This window comes from Rhinoderma darwinii, chromosome 11, assembly GCF_050947455.1.
Source record: "Rhinoderma darwinii isolate aRhiDar2 chromosome 11, aRhiDar2.hap1, whole genome shotgun sequence".
Taxonomy (NCBI): domain Eukaryota; kingdom Metazoa; phylum Chordata; class Amphibia; order Anura; family Rhinodermatidae; genus Rhinoderma; species Rhinoderma darwinii.
The window spans coordinates 44,552,444-44,574,933 of NC_134697.1; the positions used below are offsets into that span (position 1 = coordinate 44,552,444).

Below are 22,490 nucleotides of genomic sequence, written 5' to 3' on the forward strand. Positions count from 1 at the left end.
TCACCTCAGATATACACAGAGAACAATTATTATATATACTAGCACCACGCCAATTGATTGAGGAGTGCATCCCAATATCTATTTTTGATTACTACTGTACCTTGGATGTCTTGCACCCTGATATAGATGACGTCATCAACTTTTGCCTTCGATTCCACTACCACGGCCAATATTTTGGCACAAGTCACCAACTCAGGAGACTTTTTGAGAATTCCTCCGCAGGAACTACGTACACGAGACTACGAAAAGGAACTACGAAAATATACCTCCTATGACCTGCATCGCACAACTCTGGCGGAATATCATAGATTGGAGAGAATACCACGTGGCCTCAGGAGTCACCTTCGACCAACCCTCTTTTCTGACGATGAAGAATACTGTCAACAATTCCAGAGGATCTTAAACAAATGCTCACTGGATTTGATTCTACTTACTATTTCTCATCTACAAACCAGAATTTCAGAATCCGATATTAAAATCAAGGCTTTGGAAAATCAACTATCAGCAACTCTAAGCCCCAGTGAATGGGAGAATCTGAAAACACGTACCGACATTGCCATCAACGACTTTTCTAAGACCATACAACTAAGAAAACGCGATAAATTCCAGAGGGACGCAACGGATTACGATAACAACAGGGTTTACCGATGGAACGAGTCGTCAACTTACGCAAATTCATGGCGCCAACCACGACAACAAACAGAAAATTTCTCCAGTTCTGGCAGCGACTCCTCTATTGGTCGACGTCCTCCACGTTTTTTAGGCAATCGGAGAGGCCGAAACGGACCACCAGGCGGGCGGGGAGGAGATGGACGAGGTCGAGACACCAACATACAGACGAGGTCCCAGGTAGGAAGAACCACCTGGTCGTCAATCTCTCCTCTCATTCCCTTACGCCAACAGAACTGTCAGTCTTACAGAAAGGCTTGTCCTTCTGCCCCACCGCCCCCTGTAATACGTTCATTCTCCAGCAGGAATTGAACTACTTTTACAGATCATTACGACTCAAGACACACTTTGGACTTACTGATCTATCCACTTCCCAACAGCCTAGAGACGTGTGCTCAGAAATTTCTATTTCTAATTTGGGCCTCCGTAGCAAAAGCAATTTTGCTCCCCCCAAAATCTACCACGCTACAGAATCAGTGATTGAACTTGTACAAAGAGACATTGATGTCGTCTTGCACGATTACAATTTGGGCTACTATCCCCATCAAAAAAATTTGTCCACTGAAGAAAGGACATCCTTAAGGGATTTACAACATAACCGGGAAATCATAATTAAACCAGCCGATAAGGGAGGGGCCATTGTAATACTTGATTATAATAATTATGTCTCTGAAATCAATCGCCAACTTACTGATAGTAACACCTACCTCAAAATACCAAGAGACCCTATTTCCGATATACGCCATAAAATCAACTCCATCATTGATCATCACCTTGATATTAATACAATTGATCACAAAACACACAAATTTTTACAGAATCCGTTTCCAATCACTCCCGTATTTTATGTCCTACCAAAAATTCACAAGTCTTTAATCAATCCCCCTGGTCGACCAATAGTTGCCTCCACCGACTCTATTTCATCCCCATTAGCCATCTTTTTAGAAAAAATATTGACTCCCCTCATTAAAAAAACCAAATCATTTCTCCTGGACACCAGCCATTTTTTACAGATTATTAAAAGTCTACATCAGATTGAGCCTACTAGCCTCCTAATTACATTGGATGTCAATAGCTTATACACATCCATCACACATCAAGATGGCCTAGCAGCCACAAGTAGCCTCCTGGACACTACCGATATGTCCATGAATTCCAAATCATTATGTTTAGAACTACTCGAATTAATTCTGAATGAGAATTATTTCTTATTTGGGGACAACTTTTATAAACAGATCAATGGCACTGCTATGGGTTCTAACATGGCTCCTCCATATGCCAATGCCTACATGGCAGAATTCGAATCTACCCACATTTACACCAATCCTAGATTCAGGGATAATGCAATCTGCTGGCATCGATATATAGATGACATATTTTGCATATGGAAAGGTACTGAACAATCTGCCATAGATTTTGTCCAGGAAATTAACACCATACGTGAGGGTCTACAATTTACATTAAATCTGAGTTCACAGGAGATAAGCTTCCTGGACACGTTGGTTAAGAAAAATAACACTGGCCATCTAGTTGTCGATCTATATACCAAACCCACAGACAGAAATGGCCTGCTCCATTTCCAGAGTAACCATCCGTATAAAACTAAAACCTCACTTCCTAAATCTCAATATAAACGCATCTCTAGGATTGTAACAGATGAGACAACACGACACACTAGATTACAAGAAATGACTGACAAATTCAAAGACAGAGGTTATCCTTCACGGATACTTCAACAAGAACTGCATAATACGATTCAAGAAGATCACACACCTTGTACCACCCGCAACGACACTAAACTAAATAGAATTCCGTTTGTACATACATATCACCCTTTGGTTCCAAAATTCCAACAAATTATTAGAAAACATTGGCACCACCTCAGTACAGCCTACCCGACCATTCTAGAATTTAAGTCGCCTGCGATGATGTGCCTCAAACGCCCACCCAATTTCAGGGATAGATTGGTTAGAGCAGACATTGGCAGCAACACTAAATTGCCCAGACAAACTTTCTTACGACCCAGACATAATGGAACTTTCCCATGCCTCCATTGCTCATGCTGCTCCAACGTTATCAAGGGTGATCGGTTCCAGCATCCCCACACTAATAAATCTTTTCCCATAAAAGGCTTCTATACATGTGATACCAATTTTGTGGTATACCTGGTAAAGTGCCCGTGTGGGCTAATATATGTGGGCGAAACCACACAACACATTAGGGATCGCATAACAAGCCACAAATCTACTATCCGCTGTAACAAAAACTGGTTACCATTACCAGACCACTTCAGTAAGGCTAATCATCAACTTTCCCAATTTCAGTTCCAGATAATTGAACACGTTCCTCAACCACGTAGAGGTGGCAACCACATACATTTACTTAAGGAACGGGAATCCTACTGGATACATACATTACAAACCTTAAGTCCCAGGGGTCTCAATAGGGAATTTGACCTAATGAATTGATACGAAACCCTATTATCTTCTGTGCAGTTCATGTATTAATGCCAGTTCCTATATCTTGTTTGACTTGCATATTCTAACTTGTTGTCTTTTCTGTTTCTAGACACGCTAGAGAAAAAACACATCCACATGGACCAGGTAAAAGTACCATAAAACCGGCTGTCAAATCTCATCTTTATTCCTTCATTTTTATACATATATATTTTTTCTGATTTTTATTTTTTATTTTTATTTTTTCTAATTTTTCTAATTTTCCCTTCTCTCCATGTTGCCATGACTACTATCACCTTCTATACCGTTCCTACATCTATCCTTACATTGACATCCCATACACATGGGCTGAGATCATCTATACCTTCAGACATACGGTCCCTTTCCTTCTCTGGTTCGTTGTCATGGCAACTAGATAGCGTCCAATCAGTTTCTGTCAACATACTTCTCTATATAGTTGCATTCCTTCATTACATGCCACTCACATATATATATATATATATATATATATATATATATATATATACACACACTAACACACATTCTTACTATAATAACCTCAGGAATATTCATTGCACTCACATCAGCTGCTAGGTCCCTTTGCTCTCTTTCTCCACGGTCCCTTACTATGATTACCTCATGAATATTCATTGGACACACATATCAGCAGCTAGATGGCTCTGTCAATACTCCCAGAAGGTTTCTTTTTCACGGTCCCTTGCTATAATTACCTCATGAATATTCACTGCACTCACATATCAGCTGTTAGACGGCTCTGGCTGTACCACTGACATCAGTTCCGGTTGGTCTGGTATAAACACAGACGCAACTCACATAGCACAGACACACAGGGAATATCCGGCGGACAACCCATACCAGTGATATCGTCTTACAGGTACAGCAGCACATGTCTTTCCTCTTACTTTCTCCCTTTAGTTTATCCTCTAGTGTTTGTTCCTTTTCACACTGTCCTTTATTTTCTACCGGTACTTTATGGTATGGTCTACAGTGAGGACTCTTTCCTCTCCCCACCACAATAACAAAACTAAATCAATATATGTAACCTAGGTATTGCATCACCATCAGAGGTTTCCAGATTGTTTATGCCACATACAGTTATATACTGCTAGATCCTCCTTGAGCATATTTAACTTAATTTTGTTCTGACTATTCAGCCCCTAGTCTTGTTTTTATAGATCATTATGACTTATTCTTTCATAGATGATTATGATTTCCTTAATTCTTGTGTTACGTGTTCCACTAATTGATCACGCAATTTTCTTTATACAGTTCAGTATTAAAATATTTTTATTTTTCCTTATAATGTATAATAATTGTTCTCTGTGTATATCTGAGGTGACAGCGCTATATAATTTCATGTAAACAGAGATAACTCATCTATATATGTTATTTTCATATTATTATTTTCATTTGTTCATACTGTATTTTTGTAAATTTTATTGCCAACTTTGTAAAAGCATTTTATTCTTTATCATTTTAGCGACCGTGACAAAGGCCGAGGTTCGGCCGAAACGTCTTACCAAGTCGCTTTCCACCTCAACTTTACCATCTTTTGTTGCAATAAAACTTAAATTTGTTTGCATCTGGATCTTTTGCGTACCTCTGTGAGTGCTGGGGTTGTATATTCTGTACTAAAACAATCACCTAGCCCTTCATGCATTAATTTGTTACAGGCCAGGAGAGGACGAAGGCCTCGTGCACACTTCCATCACCGCTTTCACAGATCCGTGTGCCTGTGATTGGATCAGTGTGCTTCCCGTGTGTACTCTGTTTACACTTCCGTGTTTCAGTTTCCGAGAGGAAACTGTTCCCATTCACACTATGTACACGATATTGTGAGAGCCGCACAGGGTATTCCCTGTCCAGCGGTAGTCAGTGTCCAGGGTGCTGAACGAGTTACTGCCGATTAGTGCAGCCCCTTAACTCTTTCAGCACCCTGGACAGAGACTACCGCTGAACAGGGAATATCATGTGCGGCGCTCACAATATAGATTATTAATGTTTCATTAAAAAAACACAACATAAAAAAAGTTACTACTTACCCAGAACCCCCTGCTTCTTCCTCAAGTCCGGCCTCCTGAGATGACGTTTCAACATGGGACCGCTGCAGCCAATCACATGGACTGCCGCGTCATCCAGGGAGGTCGGACTGGATGTCAGAAGAGGGCCTCATCACCAAGACAACGGCCGGGGTACGTATGAGCTTATTTTTCTTTCTATCGCTGGGTGCCAGCACTGATCAGCAGCTTCTTCTCTCTAGCAGTGCTGATAGAGAGAATGGGCTGCCAATTAGTGCATTGCAATATCGGTCTCTATGTGTACCTCTTCCCACCCGGCCGTTGCTAGGCAACGGCTCCGTCACACACGGACGGCACACGGATGCCTTCCGTGCGCTTTCAGTTTTTTTGACGGACCCATTGACTTGCATGGGCCCCACGGTCACGGAATCTCGGACCAAAATAGGACATGCTCTACTTTTGTCGGAACGGAGCAACGGGACCATCAAAAAAACTGAAGTGTGCATGGCCCCATTGAAATTAATGGGTCAGGGTGCTAGCCGTCAAAAAAACGGCTTGCACCCTGAAGGAAAAAATTGAAGTGGGTATGAGGCATTACACATGTACCGAACATGGTGCTGCAGAAAGATGCACCATTTAAACTGTTTGTAAATAATGCACTTGTGTTTGTTATGCTGTGAATTTGCCAGCATGTTGCAGAACCAGAAATAACCTTTGAGGAATCTGCAATTCATCTATGACAGATAAGGCATAGTGCTGTATTAAGGCTGGAATCACACATGCAGTTTTTAGGGCGTTTTTTTATGCAGTTTTTTTTTAATGCAAAAACAGGAGGAGATGCAAAAGAGAGAAGACATATCAGTCATTCTACGTGTCCTTCTGTTTTGGATCCACTCTTTTGTTAGGCTAAAAAAACTCCTCAAAAACTGTGCCTGTGATTCCAGCCTAATAGCCACAATGCAGTTTCCAGCCTCATTGTGTGAAATGGATTTTCATTTACTACTTGAGGACATTTGTCTGCTACCGTAAATTACAACATCAATCAACCCACCCCCCCCCCCCCTTTTAAAAGAAATCCGGTATTTAACAAAAGTATCATAAAGACCGTTTAGGCCTCATTTACACACTGATTTTTTTCTTGCAATTTAATCTGCGTAAAAAAATCTATAAATTCCAGTGTTACCAAAAATATAACATGCATTTTTTATTCTGTGTTTAGAGGCCTTTTTGGTGGAATCTTCATTTAGTTTTATTTTATAAATACTTTTTTTCCGTTTTTTTTAAAAGTTTTCTCTAGAGAAGCCTATGGGAAAAATGGTTAAAAAAAAACACTATATGAGAGCATGCTACGTTTGGAAAAAGCGTCACTGACCACAAAACTGCCTAAAAAAATCCACAAAGCAAAACGCAGTTGTGTGTAGTGCGTTTAATATTATACTATATACTTTAATGCAACATCTGGCCACACTAAAAAAAAATAGCAAAAAACGCCTTACAAAATGCCACAAAAATGCAGCAAAACACTGTGTGTGAATCCAGCCTCGCACAGGACACATTTTCAAACCACTGATAAATGCGTATTGGTTTGAAAAAGCAATGCCAAGGGTCTATGGGCATTTCCATCATGACAAGATGGGTGAGAAGTGTCGTTGTTGTCTAGTGTCGTATCTCGCGAGAGACATGCATCAGGCAACATTACTTTATGTATGAGGTTGACCACTTACAACAATGATTTCTACAATAGGATGATAAATGATAATTTGATGCATTTTTATTGCGATTTTTTTTCTTTTTTAAAGGCTATGTAGACCTTTTGAAATATATATTTTTTTTAATTTAAAATCAGGGTGTTTGATGCAACTTTCAAAATACTTTTTATTAAAAATATGTTTACTTTTTGAGATACACCTGTTTTGTATCCTGTATACAGAGAAGCTGTATCTAGCGCTGAAACCTGTATTGATCAGGTCTGCGGGACTGACGGTTTCAGTGACAGTGGGTCCTGCGTGTCTGACACGCGGGATCGAGCTGCTATCGATAGCATCTAAGTTTACACCTTAGATGTGATTGACTACAAGTAAATCCTGCATGTCAGAGACACGCAGGACCCACTGTCACTGAACCCGTCAGTCCCGCGGACCTGATCAATACAGGTTTCAGCGCTAGATACAGCTTCTCTGTATACAGGTTACAAAACAGGTGTATCTCAAAAAGTAAACATCATTTTTAATAAAAAGTATTTTGAAAGTTGCACCAATTACACTGATTGCCTGTAATTACTTTTAGGGTTTGTTAAGTACCATGTCTGACCAGCCTAAAGTTCCCTGTCTCTAGCAGAGAAATTCCTGCCTTACATATCAGACTTTTAACCACTGAGTCACTCCTCCAATATTGTTCCCCTACAGTTCTAGTGTATGTCTTAGTTTGTAGCACCTTTCTTTCATAGCTAGAGAATTGCAATATTATCAAACCTTGCAGCACAATGAAAAAAATCTTTAAAGGAAGTATTCTTCAAAAGGATAGAGAGAAGTACAGGGTTTTATATTTGTGCAACTTCAAGGACTTTTGCTAGCTCCTGGGAGGTTTTTCTGATACAGGATATGACAGGTAGTAATCAAAGCACAGTGTTTCTGAGTACACACTGGCAAAACAGTATTAGCTACATTTGCGTTTCATTTTCATGATACATAGCTTCTGAATAAGAAAAAAACAACAACTTTTATTGCTATGTACACATGTCCTTGACTTTGCTGACTTTCAATTTTCACTGTGCATCTAACTACTTGTCTTATGATATTACTTGGGGTTTCAAAATTGGCATGTTTGTAGAAATAATAATTTTATATTATAAATATATGCAAGGTTTACTAGAGATGAATAAAGTGCTCTAAAATAAAAAACACAAAAAAAATAAGCCGCACACCTCTATCTTCAACAATAATGCAGTTTATTCATGTTTAAATGGCAAAGAATAAAATAAAAAATAATAGTGTAGAACGTTATCGGACGAGGGTACTATTTGCTTAAAGGGGACCTGTCTCTCGATCATAGAAGTTAAACTTTTGTACTGACCTGAATAGTGCTGCCTACATGATTCTACACAACAGGAGTAGGAACAACACAGCAAAAAATAGACCTCGCAAGGGCCAAAAGCGTACCAGCCTCCAGGAATCCGACTTGTAGATCCCGCAGTCATAATCAAAAAGGGAAGATGGGCAGCGCTCCAATGTAAATATCAAACTGTTTATTCATCCATATGTGCAAGAGATGCAACGTTTCAGCTGCTCAATGCAGCCATTGTCAAGGAATTGCTTGACAATGACTGCATTGAGCATCTAAAACGTTGCATCTCTTGCACATATGGATGAATAAACCGTTTGATATTTACTTTGAAGTGCTGTCTCTCTTCCCTTTTTATCTACATGATTCCAGCACTGTTTTTTGGAACCCCCATTCCCAAGATATGGCCCACTGTTGTGTTGGCTCCCCGTATGCTAATTTGCTGTAGTTGGCCAACAGGGCATGAACTACAATCAAGCTGCCTCACACTGATTGATCAGCATTAAAAGCAGGGAATCTAGTTCCACCCCGTTGACTAACTGTAGCAAATTAACGTATAGGGAGCCAACGCAACAGTGAGCCATATCTGTGGAACAGGGAGAAAAAATAAAACCAGTGCTGAAAACAGGGAGACAGCACTATTCAGGTCAGTTAACCAGTTCAACTTATATGACCTAGTGGCAGGTCCTCTTTATGGCCACTTTCACACGTAGTAAGGAAGAGTTTTACGGTCTGTATAATGGCTGCAATACCTGAACCCCAAATGGTTAAACTGCACTGGACTTAGATCACTATAGGATCCTAAGGTCATCAAGTGTAGTTGTTCTGAACTAAGGGAGGTTCTATCCATCACCTATAATATGGTAACCATTTTCCCTTACTTATTTTGGAAGAATGCAACTAAGACCATGCGCAATAAGTGAGAAAACTACACAGTTTAGACTCATGACAAGAGATAACATATGTATATTACCTGTTTTTAGATGACATATAATTATCCTATTAGAATTCGTATTTACATATTCTGCAACAGTTGTTGTGACAGTTTTATTTTTTGGAGGAAATAAAAGTAGTGAAGTACAAAGCTATTTACAATGTAATGGAATTGTTTTGTTCCAGAAACTGAATGGGAGTAAAAAATAAAAGGCTGTCAAATCATTTATCTATATTTATCTATATATTCAGTTGTTTTCCACATATGAAATGTAATCCCAATGTTTAATTATATAATACCACAATTATTTGCTACGACTATTCACTACTAATAATGCCAGTGGCATATATATGAGAGGGGCCCCATGGCAAAGATCAAAATTATGTCATGTTTTACCACCCAGGACAGAAAGGCCAAGGTCTTTGTTTCCCCCTCACCACCCTCTGTGGTTTGGTCCAATGCCCCACCGTGTTGTTGGATAACTATGCAGTTCTTCTTAAGTGGGGAGTCCTGCACAGGTTGTTACCACCCAAAAGCCAAGGGGAAGTTATAAACTTAGGCTGGGCCCCCTTTCTCCAAAGACCAAATAGCAGCTGCATGGTCTGCCTTTATGTTATATATGTCCTTGACTAAGGCCCCATGCACACGACCGTAAAAATTGTCCGTAATTGCGGACCGTAATTATGGTCTGCAATTACGGACCCATTCACTTCCATTGAACACGGACACCTTCCCGTATATTTGCGGGAAGTTGTCCGGGCGGTAGAAGTGTACCGCAAATTATGGAACATGTCCGTTCTTTTGCTTTTTACGGGCCATGCTCCCATACTTTGTATGGGAGCATGGGCCGAAAATGCGAGTGGCTGTCTGCTGCCGTCCGTGCCCATAATCGCGGGCTCTGATTTACGGGCATGGCTGTGTGTATGGGGCCTAATGGTATTAGTAATTGTTGGCCATTTTGTCAAAATAATAATAAAACTTATGGATAAATAAAACGAAATCTGGTAAAAACCTAGCAGAAGTAATAATTACAACATTATAATAATTATAAATATATTATAAATTAAAGCAGTTGGCTTCACACATTTAAGCTAAAAACATTTACGTTTATTATATCGTCTTCAAAACTTGTGCATGTCCATAAAATTCTGCATACGGGTTTCGAACAAGTAACAGCATTACAAAGGCTTTAAATGCATTCCATTCAATGGCTGTGTACCGTGAAGATGAAACCGTAAACTTTGATGTTTTTAACTGCATGGTGTGCAGGAACTACCTATTCTATGATCTACATTACCTATTGCCAGTCCAGTATCCCTCGTTTTCAGTGCATTGTATTTGTGAGGATCTTTGGGACCAAGGAGCAGTGAGCTGATCAATATTTCTCTTGTATTGCTTCACCTAAGGTCTCTTAATTAAGCCTATGATAAAATAAATGTTTTAACTCTTCCAGGCATCCAACCAGACATTTGACATCCCACTGACCCTGTCTGGAGCAGTAGTATTACGTCGGAGGTTAAATTATGAAGAAAAGAAACAATATTTTGTCGTAGTACAAGCTAATGTAAGTACTAATCTATCTTGTTAACTTTTAACATAATGACTACAATTAGTTTGTAGATAAACATTGCTTTTTTTTTTTTTTTTTTTTGCTCCCTCTCATTATCCCATTCCAGAATAGTTACTCACCTCCCGCCATACCAACCATGGCCTTTAACACTCTCTGACATGCAATTACTTTCTAACAATCCAAATACATGTTCTGGTGGAATGACAATTTCTACAGACATCGGCAACTGTCTGTTTAGTAATGATTGTCAATTGTGGACTGTATATTGGTTGTCAGTTGTGGTATATATTTTGATATGTCGAAAAGATGAGGCTAGCGTGGAACATATTTAATGGATTATTGCATCTGAGCTTCCCCCTTGGGACTGGATTGTTCCATTAAAATTACCGCAGTATTTTTTTTAAAATATGAGACTTGTTTAAAATGAGCAGACACTCCAAGAAAACTTCCCATGTGTTGTCACAGCATGGGAGAGAATATTGTATTTTGCCTACTCATTTATTCATTACACACAGGAATATTTATAATAAATGATTGTGAAAATGACCAGTTCATAAAGACTTGCCTCAAACTCAATTTGTATAAATTAAATATAAGGCAAGCAAATTTTTTTTTTCTCACCTGAAAATGAAAAACAAATGGATTTGCTTTTGTGGTATTAACCAGTGGCATACATACGGAAAAATAAAATAAAAATTAGGACCCCATCTATAATGACTGGGTTTTGCCTGGTGTCTCCCCCCCCCCCCCCAGCACCCTATCCATGTACCTTAAGCCAATTTAAAAGATACTTGTTTGTTAAAAATGCAGTTCTCTTAGGAAAGGGAGTCCTGTACAGGGTCTTGCTATTTAGTAGAAAAATGATTGGGTACCAACCAGGGTTGGGACCCCTTTGACCATGTGCACCATAGAAGCCACATGGTCAGCCTTTATGGTATGTCCACACTTGTAAAAGCACAACCATAATTGTGGAGGCCTTAGAATGGGTAACCTTGATAAATATGGACAGGTGTGGTGCTGTTTTTGGAAGAAAGCAGCCATGTTTTTCTAATCCTGAATAATCTTTTGAATGAATAATAATAGTTGGATGTTTTATGGATTCGGGTTGCTGACATTGCCATTTTGTTCCTGATATTCATGTTTTGATCGCCTGAACTTCTTGTAGCTTAGTTGTCTGCTGTAATGTTTGCACTGTTCAGTCTAAACTGATATCATTTGTGGAAATCTTCTTGTCATCCAAATCGACTGCAAAATGCAATGCCCTGACCTGCGACCTACACATTCTAATTTTATTCTGCAAGTCTAAATTAATGTTATGGTACATTTATATGGTACTGTTCAAGTGTATTATCAATAAGTGGAGTTTTCTGTGTTGTACACATTCTAATTAACTCTTTAGAGATAATTGTGCCCTAAAAAGTATTCAGTTATAAAATATTCCTTAACGGTTTTAACATATATTTATTTTTTTTATTACGCTTATGGGTCTGTAATATATATTTACCATGACAAAGTAATCTATAGTTCATTCTAGTCTTTTGCCCTGTCACAATGTTGTATTTCAGGTAACAAGTAAGATATAAATCTACTCATTTATCAAATTCTAATAGCTTTCCCATAGTAACTAGTATAATGTTTCTTTTCACAGAGTGATATAATGGATTTTGCGATGTGTATTTAATTTAAGCATGTATACATGTTATAGTCACAATTTTAGAAGTATTATACTATGAGATATAATAGCTCCAATTTGAAATGAACAATGACCTAGACTATACAATAATTTTGTTGATTTTTATCAACTTACAGTCAATATATACTAAAAGGAAAAAAAAAAGATTTCTTAACTTTATCTGAAACACTACAGTCAAAACTGTAAAGTTGGTCTTGCTTGGGCAATAAATCCATTACCATAATTTTCTAGCTGGACCCATGTTTTGGGAATGACAAGGTGGTCTTCCGGCATTGACGCCGTTCTCAGCGATGCTTAAAGAGGACGTTTCACTAGGTCATATTAGTTTAACTAGTTTACTGACCTGAATAGCGTTGTCTCCCTGATTCAAGCACTGTTTTTCTAAATTTTCCTTAGATATAGAGTTCCAGAGATATGGCACAATGTTGTATTGGCTCCCTCTATGCTATTTTGCTGTAGTTCGCCAATGAGGCGTGAACTACCATAATGCATACTTTGCCCTGATTTGTCAGCATCAGAGGAAGATAAGCTAGCTCCACCCCATTTGCTAACTACAGCAAATTACCATATAGGGAGTCGCCACAACATTGGGCCATATCTCTGGAACAGGGGGTTCCAGGAAAATTGATTAAAAGAGCACTGGAATCAGGGAGGCAACGCTATTCAGGTCAGTTAACCAGTTCAACTTCTATGACCTACTGACAGGCACTCTTTAAAGTAGGAAGAATCTTAATGTTCTTTTTCACGGACCGACAGGGAGATGTGCTGAAGACAACCATAATAGTTTCTGCATTTAAAATGATGCAATCAGTCGATGAACGAGCATTTGCTTGTACATCGGTTGCCCTTTTTACACAGGGCAATTATCGGAAACGAGCGTTCTGTGAACGCTAGTTTGCCTGATAATTGACCGGTGTAAAAGGGCCTTTAGTGTAAATCTGACTTCGTTCTCTAATCTGGTTTAGAAAATACAGATGTAGCAATCTTTAACTTGACTTTTTTAACAGAGTTTCAAAGGTTTTTGTTGTGTTAACTTGCTGCAGCGCGATAGCTTATCACTTATATGGGTTACTCTTTTGTAGATGGAGTATTTTATTTGATTTGTAGTGGGGAGTTGGGGCATAACATAATATGCTCTGATTTGTTCCTGCTGTGAGGACAATTATTAGCCAATGTATATGTTTTATTATTTGAGAGGTAATTATGCTTTTCTGATATTCTGATAAATCATTAAAATTTCATTTCTGGTCTTTCACCAAGGCAAGAAAATAAATTAGAATGTGAATTGTAGTGGAACGTAGGGGTCATTAAGAGCTATGTATCAGGAAAATATAATACACATTTATTTAATATTATGTAATTTCTTTCTTTGGATATTTTTTCCATGGAAGGTGAGTTGTGGTTACCATTGTTTGCCAATGTTGGATAACTTGATCATTTTCTCTGTTAAGGCTTTATGTGTGAATGCAGTATATTTTTTAATGCCAACACTTAATAATTATGCATTCAACGTGTTTTAACAATTATTAACACTATAAATGATTGCCACTTGATTTCATTTCCTCCAGTTGTGTATTCAAAGTTTGTGTCACCAAAAGATTCTAGACTCTTCAGAAAGCCTATCACTAGGACTGATTACTTCTCCTCTATTACATTATCTATAGTACCAGCCTATTGTTGGCCTCGCAGAAACACATTCCAAGAGCCATAACTTTTTTTTTCCGTCGACAAAATATGATGGCTTCTTTTTTTCGGGACGAGTTTCTATTGGCCTCGTTTTGTGGTAAATTCAATTTATTGATTAGATGTTATTCATTCTTAGGGAAGTATGAAAAGACAAGCAATTCTGCTACAGTTTTTTTTGCTTTTTTTTTTTTTTACTTTGTGCACTATAAATAATATGTCAACTTTATTCTTTTTATTTTTCTGCCAACGTAGCCCTATGATAGGTTTGCTTCTTGGGACTAATTTCTTAAAGGGAATGGGTTGCCAGCAAAACATGTTTTTTTTTTTAGTTAAACAATTAGTGTGTAGGTGATTAAACATTGTTCTAATTTTTTTTATTTTTTTCACGAGTCAGGAAATATTATAAATTGGATTCAATTTATAATATTTCCCAGCACTGGTCACTAGATGGAGCAATTCCCAAAATTGCAGCATTGCATGTGGTAAAGAAACCACATTGCTTTATGCTGCAAAATTGGGAAAAAATCCCTCGCTCTAGTGAGCTCTCAGAATCCCCCCCTCCTTTATCCTGGCTAGTGCCGGGAGAAACGAGGGGTTTGAACGGTCTAACCTCCTACACTGTGTGTCGCCATTTTTTGAGCTAACACACAGTGTAGAAGGTTTACATACACTAGTAAACACACACTGAAACACGAGCATACATAGAAATCACTTACCTGCTCCAGTCGCCGCCGCTCCCTCCGGTCCGTCTGCTCCGTCTGCTGCCGCTGCTCCATGTGCACAAGTCCGGAAGCCGCGACCGGAAGTAGTAATCTTACTGTCCGGCCGTGACTTCCGGTCTACAGGAAAATGGCGCCGGACGGCGCGCATTTCAAATTGGACTGTGTGGGAGCGGCGCATGCGCTGTTCCCACACACACGGCGTACACCATAGTGGATGGAACGGCCCCGTTCGCATTCCCTATGGAACTGGAGCTGCCGTATTCCATGTCTGTATGTGTCGTTAATCGACACATACAGAAATGGAAAAAAAAATGGGGCAGAAAAAGTGTAAAAATAGAAAAAAGTAACACACAAACACACAAATAAATATAAACGTTTTTAATAAAACCCTAACATAAAACTGATATAAAAAAAAATATTTGGTGACACTGTTCCTTTAACATCATTTTGGGGTACATATAATTAATTATTTGATTTTTATAATTTTTGCCATTGTTTTTGAGTTTTATTTCATGCCATGTGGGATGTGTTTTTTTAAAATAATGTGCAGTCTTTTTTTCTAAATTTTTCTATGATTTAAGCAGTACCATATACCGTATCTATATATATTTTTTTACTATTTTGTTTTTTTAGTGGGGGATCTGTGATATAATAACATTTGATGGGTGGTTTAATGCTTTGAAATGCTTAGGGTGGATTAACACGTGGCAGATTTTGTTGCAGAAATTTCTGAGACAGAATATCAGTTCCATTCATCTGAAATTGGTTATTTCTGCAGCAAGCACATGGATATCTGCAAGTTCCATTAGGCATGGCCTAATAGGTTCTTACTATTAAAACCTGGGGGCCTTTGTTCATGAGTGTTGAGTTGGGAATAACCCTTTAATGCTCAGTGCACAATGTGGTATATTTGGTCCACTGTTATGTTATTCAGCAGTATAGAAATTACTTTGGGAAGTGTTTTTTTGGTCCATGCATTAGGGTTTTGTGCGTGTATTTCCAATGTGGAAGAGTCACATAGCCAAATAAGTAGATGTTCCCTCATGGTAAAAAGTTTGGGTATCACTGCTACGTCACCTCAGTTATTCAGCAGGGCCAAGACGCATCCTGAGGCCATTTCCCTACAGCATCGACTCCTAATTAATTGAAAAATATCATATGGATACCCCAATCTTAAGGGAACTGATCCCTGTGTCAAGCTCCTTTTAACTTTATTATAGAAAACAATAAATATGGAGCTTCTTTGTCATTACATTTTCAGGGGTTTTCCACATTTTATTTCCTGGTTTCCTTCTTCCAAATGTTAGTTAAGCAAAGTGACCCCCAACGTGAGAGGAAGAGCCAACACCTTTCACTTCTGTTGCTGTGTAGTAAATCTAGACATTTGTGGAAAATTAATTGTATTGTTTTTTTATTTTTCAAACTATTTTATGTAGTGTTCAAGGAGTGTAGTTACCCTGACTGGCACAAGTGTCACACTTCTATTATGACTGCAGAAAGAATTGCACATATGTATTGTATGATAAAGTTATAAATGAATTGTTCTTGATGAATGTCAAGGTCATACCACAACAAATTAAACAGATGTCATAGAGGAGTTATGCCAATTGTGTGTGTGTGTCTGTGTGTGTGTGTGTGTGTTAGTGTATGTATGTGTATATATATATATATATATATATATATAATATCAAAAAGGTTACCCTCAAAAAGGTTTAAGGTGGATATTATATAACTTGAAAGTTAACCAGAAAAATAATCGAGTAAACTCTATAGAGCATATTATATGATATACTGTTCTTGCAAAGTAAGCCTCAGAGTGTGTTTTTTAGACACTTGACAAACCCTATAATGAAAAAAACCTTTATAATGGAAAATAGATTTCAGCCTGAGACAGTGATATTGCATTTCTCCTTCATGCTTCAGAATGTTATTTTCCATACTGTGGGGAGCTGTACACTACAATCATATGAAAGCCATAAAGTTTTTTACTTCCCATTCTTTATACAAAAAAATAGACTCTACTTGAGATTTTATTGCTGTCATCCAACAGTTATCATCTCACTTAAAACAGCAAATATGATCCTCTCTTTTCAATCCCTTCCTTTTCAATTTCTTAAGAATTATTGTGATTGACTTTTCAAGGCTTCTTAATGCGTGAAAGGATCCAGTTAAGGAAAAGCTGTGTCAACCTACTATTGTTCTCCCATTGCTCTTATCATATAAATCAATACCCATACAACTGAGGTGGTTTGCCCTCTGTCCTCCATTTTTGAGGTATAATATGACATTTGGAAGCCTATGATTTTGCGTGCTTCATTGTGCAATATGCTATGATGAGTTTTGTTTGTGCAGGAATTTTTATTCTAAAGTAGACGTATCTACTGCATAAAATGTAAAATATTTCTCAGAATGGAAGATCTCAATGATAAATTAATGCCTATAAAAAAGAAAGGGCGCATATAAAGTGATAACAAAATTGATAGATGGCAAAATAAAACACTTCTAGGAACCATTCGGTACATAGCATAGGTTAGGACTAGTGCACAAGAACTTTAGTTGACCTTCACAATATACTTAGATGGTGGTGGTTGGCAGTTATCAACAACAATAGTAGTCACGTAGGAAGGACTGTGCACACTTATATTGGTGTAGTGTTCTCAAATGCATTGGGCACTGTTTGGCTTTGTTAATATCATCAAATATTCTAAAACTCTAGAGACTACCATCATCACCAATTTGTTTATTCAAAGGTATTGTTATAGATTTTAGGTCTGGTGAGCGAATAGTTACACAGTGACTTGAGATGATATGTCTCATGAAATTTGTGACAATGTAATACCTATGTATATTTAGTTTTTTATTTACATTTTTAATTAGTTTAAATTGTGTGGTAGATTCACAATTGTTGGCATGAACTTTACATGAATTATGTACTTGGAGGCACAGCTCATAAAGGCTATGACGGCATATTTTTTGTGGTTTCTGAGAGGAATCCTAGGGTAAGTTACGAGCCTGCGAAGTTTGGGATGGTAGAATCTAAAATATCCTTTTAAATCTGGAAACAAGGCTGACATTTTATGACAACTGTCCACCTTAGATTTCCTTTTTTTGGTTGTATGATTGCTTGAACAACCAAACTGTTTGCTCTCTGCTCTCTCATCGTGACTTTAAAACTTTTGGTGGTAGACATGGCCTGTCACCTTACTGAAACTAGACTGTAATTATGCTATACTAATAAAAGAACATGGGGCGGGCAAGGGAAGCAATAGGAAATATTTGTGTCTTATCTTAAAGGGTATGTTCACACAAGGTCATTACGTCCGTAATTGACGGACGTATTTCGGCCGCAAGTCCCGGACCGAACACAGTGCAGGGAGCCGGGCTCCAAGCATCATAGTTATGTACGATGCTAGGAGTCCCTGCCTCTCTGTGGAACTACTGTCCCGTACTGAAAACATGATTACAGTACGGGACAGTTGTCCTGCAGCGAGGCAGGGACTCCTAGCGTCGTACATAACTATGATGCTAGGACCCCAGCTCCCTGCACTGTGTTCGGCCCGGTACTTGGGGCCCAAATAAGTCCGTCAATTACGGACGTAATGACCTCGTGTGAACATACCCAAAGAGCTCACTCTATCAAGCCTTTCATCCATACCATCTTTGCAGAGGCATAGCTAGCGGGGAGGGGGGGGCAGGGGAGGAATGGTCGTGGTGGTATGTCCCTGTCTCAACTGTATTTGCGTCCTCAGGACACAACTACAGTTGAACCCAATACTGGAGCATGGAGCCATCAGGTATGAAGTCGATAGACTTCTCTGAATGTCTGGTGAAGACTAAGTGACTTTGTTAAGAACATTTTGCAAAAGAAACGTAAACATGTATTAATACCTTGCCCCAAAATATGTTAGACCTCATGTGCAATACTATATTACTGCTCTGCATAAGAAGTATTTGGCTCCCTACTGCACCTCGGTATGCCTCTGCTTCATATTAAAGCATACAGAGTTTCTCTGCTGGATTCCGTATAAAGCTGACAGAAAAAAAAAGTGCCATGTTCCAATGGACAATGCATTAGGCATGTATTCTCCCTAGAACCAAAAATATGGCGATGTATGGAGGCAACACATTGTGTCAGACCATCCGCGTGCCTACAGGTCAACAGTACAGAACCAAAGGACTCTTTGCACATGTATGTATAGGTTCCATGCACTGCCGTTTGCAAGAAAAGTCATTGCTCTGTATCAAAATAGCATCGTTATCTTTTACTAAATTCGTAACTAAGCTCTTCGTATCAAAAAAATATATATACAATTTGATAAATAATGATTTTATAAAAAAAAAACTTTATATTCTTGGTATCCTTATATAAAAAATGATAACTTACACATTAATTTGTTTAAGCAGAGCTGCTCAACAGTCTGGTTACTGCATGGTAAACATTCTTAGGATTATGATGTCTTTGCTGAGCTCCAGCTATGATTGGCCATCATTTCCTATCTTGGTTTCTCAAAATTGTTATTGTTCGTTGATTTCTTTTAAAGCGTCATAAAATTATCTATATTTATATCCTTATACACTGTAGAACAAATGTGTTAAGCTTAATTAAAAATGGTGCCACTATTTTCTTTACAGCGATACAATTCTGTAATGTTTTCAATAACGGACACTGAAATGCTTTAAAAAAATAAACTTTTTTTTTTTTAAAGTAAATTTTTGTTTTTACAAATTTGTAATCAGATTTTTTTATTTTTTTTTTAACTTTCAGGACCGACCCCTCAATCCTAACGAAAGGAGAACAAGTACAGCGACTTTGATAGTTAATGTCCTTGATGGTGATGACCTTGGTCCTAGGTTTCTGCCTTGTGATCCTGTAGCAAAGACCCGTGACTGTCGGCCATTAACATACAGAGCAAGTTTACCAGAACTCAGCCCTCCAGTAAGTACTCACATTATGTATTGAACTATTTATAATATAATATGCTTTATATGCAAGAATTTTTCTGACTTATTACACCAGTTTATGCCAAGTTATGGTGTAACTAAACAATTGTAAAGTGATGAGAATAGTGGGTGTAGTCTCCATGGAGTTGTAGCTTTAGTCAAAATTATAAAGCCTGAAAAATGCGTAAATTATATTTGCTCAAAATGTTTTTTTTTTTACTTCTCACACAGTGTTAAATCGGCCAAGTTTATCAAGAGGCATTCACCTTTTAATATATTTGGCGCAAATCACTAAAACTGTCTCCTTTACAATGACTGGTGTTAGATATGCCGGTTTTAGTAAGTGTGGGCAAATGTGTTTAGATTTGTGTGGCAATTTTGATGTGTACTTTAGGCTTGAATGGTAGTTAGCATGTAGACATTAATGTTATTGGTGATTTGAGTCAGCACGATGGTCCACATTGATCAATGTACTTGTGTTTTTTTATGTTTCACATTTATTAACCATTGGTTCCACTTGCGCCATGACCGCCATTTTGTAAAAGTGAAGTGAAAAGTAGGCGCTGCTTACAGCTTGGCCAGGATTTACACTAATTTTATAAAATTTGACTTTTTGACCCCTTAATGGTATGCCAAGTACATGTATGTGACAGCTGTTAAGGGGAAGTATGGAACAGGCTGAGAACGCTCCATACTAAGGCCGGATTCAAACGAGCGTGTTCAGTCCGTGATATACGGTCCGCAGGTCAGCCGAATTTCCCGGACCGAACACAGTGCAGGGAGCCGGGCTCCTAGCATCATTGTTATCTATGATGCTAGGTGTCTCTGCCTCCCCGCGGAACTACTGTCCCGCACTGAAAACATGTTTTCAGTACGGGACAGTTTTCCCGCAGCCAGGCAGCGACTCCTAGCATCATAGACAACAATTACGATAAGAGCCCAGCTCCCTGCAGTGTGCTCAGTCCGGGAAATACTGCCGACATACGGACAGTATATCCCGGACCGAACACGCTCGTGTGAATCCGGCCTTAGAGTGTGATGGCTGTGTAATACAGCCGACACCTCTCTGCAACAAGCAGAATCAAAGATCACTTTGAATCCGCACGTTTAACCCCTTAGATGCCGCGTCATTTGCGACTGCGGCATTTAATGCGTTATAATCAGGGGAGTGGCCCCCTCCAATGTGCCATATGCATGGCAGCCTGGCCCCCAGGTCTGCCGTCTTTGTACTTTTTTGAAGCCCTGCCTCTGGCAGGGCTTCAAAAGAGACTATCAGTATAGCTATACACTGCAATATATTAGTATTTCAGTATATCATGCAAACGATCCAATGATCACTGGTTCAGTTCCCCTGGGGGGACTAATAAAAAGAAAGAAACTGTTAAATAACATTTTTTTTTAATGTTCAGTATTAAGTTCAAAACAACCTTTTTCCAATTTTTTCCTTAAAGTAATGTTAAAAAAATAAAACTTAACATAACTTGTATTGCCACATGCGTAAAACTTTGAACTATTGCAATATATTGTTATTTGACCCGCTTGACGAACGCCATAAAAAAAATTAAACTGTTTTTTGGTCACATTAGCGCTAAAAAATGGAATAAAAAGTGATCAAAAAGTCGCATGTAGCTGTGAAAACATTGGTAACCGTGACCACAATATAGTTGCGTTTTACCTATACTGCAAAAAAACAAACACAGGCTGGGAGGACAAAAGCACTTAATTTTAAGAAGGCCAATTTCCCCAGGAGGAGGAGGGCTGCAATTCAGGACATAGACTGGGAAGAACTAATGTCAAATAATGGTACAAACGATAAATGGGAGATCTTAAAATCTACTTTGTATAATTATAGTGCAAAATTTATTTCTATAGGTAACAAGTATAAATTAAAATGAAACCCCCCATGGCTTACACCTTCTGTAAAAAGGGCAATATATCACAAAAAAAAAGGGCATTTGAACAATATGAATCTGAGGGTACAGCTTTACCCTTTGTAAATTATAAAGCGCTTAATAAAATCTGCAAAAAAGTTATAAAATCAGCAAAAATACAAAATAAAAGGCTGGTGGTGAAAGATGGCAAAACGAATCGCAAAAAATTCTTACAGTACGTAAATGCAAAAAAGCCAAGGTCTGAACATGTAGGAATAGTGGTAATAGGGAGTTGTTCACAGGAGATCAAGCGAAGGCAGAGTTACTAAATGTGTTCTTTAACTCTGTATATACAACACAAGAAAGAGCAGCTGATATAGCCGGTGCTAGCGATGTTAATACATCAATTAATATACTGAATTGGCTTAATGTAGATATGGTCCAAGCTAAGCTAAATAAAATAAATGTACACAAGGCCCGGGACCAGATGGGTTATACCCAAGATTTATTAAATAAAATAATCTTCAGAGATTCTCTAGTGACCGGTATAGTGCCAATCGACTATCGCAGGGCAAATGTGGTGCTTATTTTCAAAAAGGGCTCTAGGTCTTCCCCGGGTAATTATAGACCAGTAAGTTTAACAACCAACGTGGGAAAAATGTTTGTGGGGCTATTAAGGGACTATATATATGAGTATGTGACAAAAAAATAGTATTATAAGTTACAGCCAGTATGGATTTACTAAGGACAGAAGCTGTGAAACGAACTTGATTTGTTTTTATGAAGATGTGAGTAGAAGCCTAGACAGAGGGGCCGCTGTGGATATAGTGTTTTTGGACTTTGCAAAGG

General features: G+C 38.3%; 2 protein-coding genes across 4 annotated transcripts in view; both read left to right on the forward strand.

The window, feature by feature from the left end:
• Positions 1-22,490, forward strand: part of PCDH15 (protocadherin related 15) — a 1,038,602-nt gene that overhangs the window by 382,159 nt on the left and 633,953 nt on the right. Inside the window, exons 7-8 of the mRNA XM_075841191.1 lie at positions 10,612-10,722; positions 19,595-19,765. Coding sequence (XP_075697306.1) covers positions 10,612-10,722; positions 19,595-19,765 — 282 coding nt within the window. The remainder of the gene's footprint in view (positions 1-10,611; positions 10,723-19,594; positions 19,766-22,490) is intronic.
• On the forward strand, positions 55-4,728 carry LOC142662910 (uncharacterized). Of its 3 annotated transcripts, XR_012851036.1 has the most exons (3): positions 761-849; positions 3,238-3,272; positions 4,627-4,728. XR_012851036.1 is itself a non-coding variant. In XM_075841190.1 (2 exons), the coding sequence occupies exon 1, from the start codon at positions 648-650 to the stop codon at positions 3,135-3,137; it is 2,490 nt and encodes an 829-aa protein (XP_075697305.1). In that variant the 5' UTR covers positions 55-647; the 3' UTR covers positions 3,138-3,272; positions 4,627-4,728. The 3 variants fall into 3 exon arrangements, 1 of the variants encoding a protein (XP_075697305.1); XM_075841190.1 differs by having other exon boundaries at positions 55-3,272; XR_012851035.1 differs by lacking the exons at positions 761-849; positions 3,238-3,272 and adding an exon at positions 3,794-4,020.